Source organism: Montipora foliosa, chromosome 12, assembly GCF_036669935.1.
Source record: "Montipora foliosa isolate CH-2021 chromosome 12, ASM3666993v2, whole genome shotgun sequence".
Lineage (NCBI taxonomy): Eukaryota > Metazoa > Cnidaria > Anthozoa > Scleractinia > Acroporidae > Montipora > Montipora foliosa.
Genome location: NC_090880.1, coordinates 4,263,753 through 4,266,252, shown reverse-complemented (window position 1 = coordinate 4,266,252; position 2,500 = coordinate 4,263,753). Strand labels below are relative to the sequence as shown.

At 41.5% G+C, this 2,500-nt stretch overlaps 1 protein-coding gene across 2 annotated transcripts in view; it reads left to right on the top strand.

The window, feature by feature from the left end:
• LOC137979697 (fasciculation and elongation protein zeta-2-like) overlaps positions 1-2,500 on the top strand; it is a 16,191-nt gene that overhangs the window by 11,358 nt on the left and 2,333 nt on the right. Inside the window, exons 7-8 of one of the 2 annotated variants that reach the window (XM_068827016.1) lie at positions 596-642; positions 1,512-2,500. The exon at positions 1,512-2,500 is cut by the window's right edge and continues 2,333 nt beyond it. In XM_068827016.1, coding sequence (XP_068683117.1) covers positions 596-615 — 20 coding nt within the window. In that variant the 3' untranslated portion in view covers positions 616-642; positions 1,512-2,500. Of the gene's footprint in view, positions 1-595 lie in introns of both variants that reach the window. The other variant, XM_068827015.1, reaches the window with a different exon arrangement.

Below are 2,500 nucleotides of genomic sequence, written 5' to 3'. Positions count from 1 at the left end.
ACACCCGACAAAGGCCCGAAAAGTTTCGGGAAACGGGCTTTCGGGAAAGAAAGGGTGGAGTTGAACAGGAACAGAGAATGGTACCGAGAGAAGAGTGAATGGGATGGCGAGAGGAAGTTAGATAACGAGATGGACGCCAGACACAATCATTGAGGTCTTGAGTACGACCCTTGAGCGATACTTTTAAGACCCAAACATTAAAAGGACATCTGGGCAAAGGAGCACAAAATTCTCCGTGCAATCGTTTTGGTGAATTCCTTTGATACGGCCGGCTTTGGTTGAATGAAATGCATGTCTATAGCTGTGATTCAAAATGTTCACGAGGCTGTTCAGAAGCCAACGCTAATCCAAGATTAAAAAATAACCAAGGAGTTTGTTACTCTACGCCCAAATGCTGTTCAACGCTGATTTTCGGCAAAACTTTGCATTAGAAGAAGTCAATCTTGAAGAACAAAAATAATCAAAAGAAACTTTCACCAAAACGTCGAGAACATGAAACAAAAGTTAACGCTAATCCTGGATTAAGTTAATCGGCTTACGAACAACCGGACCCAGATATGTGTATTTTTCTAAACTCATTGTTTTTTTTTTTCAGTACTTTGTGCCGAAGATTAGTTTTTGCTCACAGCCCAACAATTTATGGTGAGTGTCAAAATGCGTAATTGGGAACACAGGCGACATGAAATGACAAAATGAAGTCTGGAGGTTTGGCCGGTTACAACTTCCCAGAAGTGGCTGCTTTTCACGGATTTCATCACAGCGGAAGAACTTTTTTATTGCCGTGATCAAAGCAAAGATGTTAATAACTTTAGGTTGTTTTAATTGAAGTTAAGTATTTTGAACATCGTGCAAATTGGCCTTTTGAGGAAGGCCATTTGAACTGGCGTCAGCCTCGTTTTGATAGTTTGCACTTGTAGGAACATTTCCATCGGCTAATGCCACAAACCGTTGCGGTGCAATTTGCAGTGTTTGAAAAATTCGGTATCACCAGTCTCGAAGCCGATTTGTCGACTTCAGTACAAAATACAAGCTCTCTATGGAGTTTTTCGTCATCATGCCTGAAGAAATCACACTGTCCTGGACAAATCTGTGGTACTGCGGTTTCGTGGCTTTTGGAACAAAGACGGTAGTTCGAATTTGAACTGACGAAGAGCATCTGCCACAAAGTGCTGCGGGGAAAAGAGGGAAAAGTGGAATGAAGCCATTCCGAAAAGTAAATGTAATATTCCGGAAACAAACTTGGCCAAATGAAGATTCCTTTGTTCGTGACATGGAGGAATTTCAGATCTTGCTCGTGAAGTCTGCTTCAGCATTCTACTATAAATGTTCTTGCGTCGGTACAAACAGCTTGCGTCCATAGTGTTTCCGGCGCAGTCAAACTGGGGAGCATTTGTGTTACAACACTGCTTCCTATGTTAGTCACCGATTTCTTGAACGCTTATAAAATTAATTTATTTCGGATACAAAGGCAAACAAATTTAATTGTAGGCACTATATCCTTTGCTTTATAGTTATATTGCAGTGGAGGTTCCCCGGTATCCAGCATTGTTGTGCTAGACTTTGGCGATCGCAAAATGAAAGATGTTGGGAGTTGTTGGCTCAAAGAGTTTGACCAGTTTCAAATTCTTTGCAACAATAGAATGAAGGGGGTATTTTCTAAAGAAACTGTGGTGCTGCGTCGGTGGGGAAGTAGTATACAAAAATTTGGTTTTTTCAACGGAGTTGATAATGTAAATTGGCCACCGTACAGAGATTCTAAAAGCTGACGTTTCGAGCGTTAGCCCTTCGTCAGAGCGAAACAGTATTCGTATTCGCTCTGACGAAGGGCTAACGCTCGAAACGTCAGCTTTTAGAATCTCTGTACGGTGGCCAATTTACATTATCAACTCCGTTGATAAAACCAAATCTTTGCAACAATAGCCTGATGCGTGATGATGTGTTACTAGCTTATTTCACCACCAAGCCTCGAGTTCGAAAATCAAACTTGTAAATTTTAGCATGAGCTAAATCCCAAAGGAGAAAAATTCAAAAAGAAAACCCAAGTGCGAAAAGTATTGCATGTCCAAATAACGTGTCCAAACGAGGCTTGGTGATGAAATTAGCTATTCAGACGTCATCACGCTTAAGGACCATTCGCAACAAGATGCTACAGGATGAGCAAACGAACGGAACATGTAAGAGCCAACAATTGAGAGTTAAGTTGATAAGCAAGGACAACGGTTACGTTACTCCGAAATGTAACTTAGCGCTATCGTAAGTATTTAGCGCTTATTCCATCATGTGCGCGTTTTGTCGACTATACGAGGAACTTTGCTGTATGCAAGAGCGAGTTTCAATCGAGTGTCGTAAAACCAAAACCAAAGTAATTACTTTGACCAATCAAAAAGGACGGAGACAATCCAGTAAACCAATCAGAATTCGAAGTAATTACACGTAGCCGACACAAAGCGCGGGAAAATGTGCACGGGCGAGCCACGATTGGTTGAAAAAGTGGCGCGAA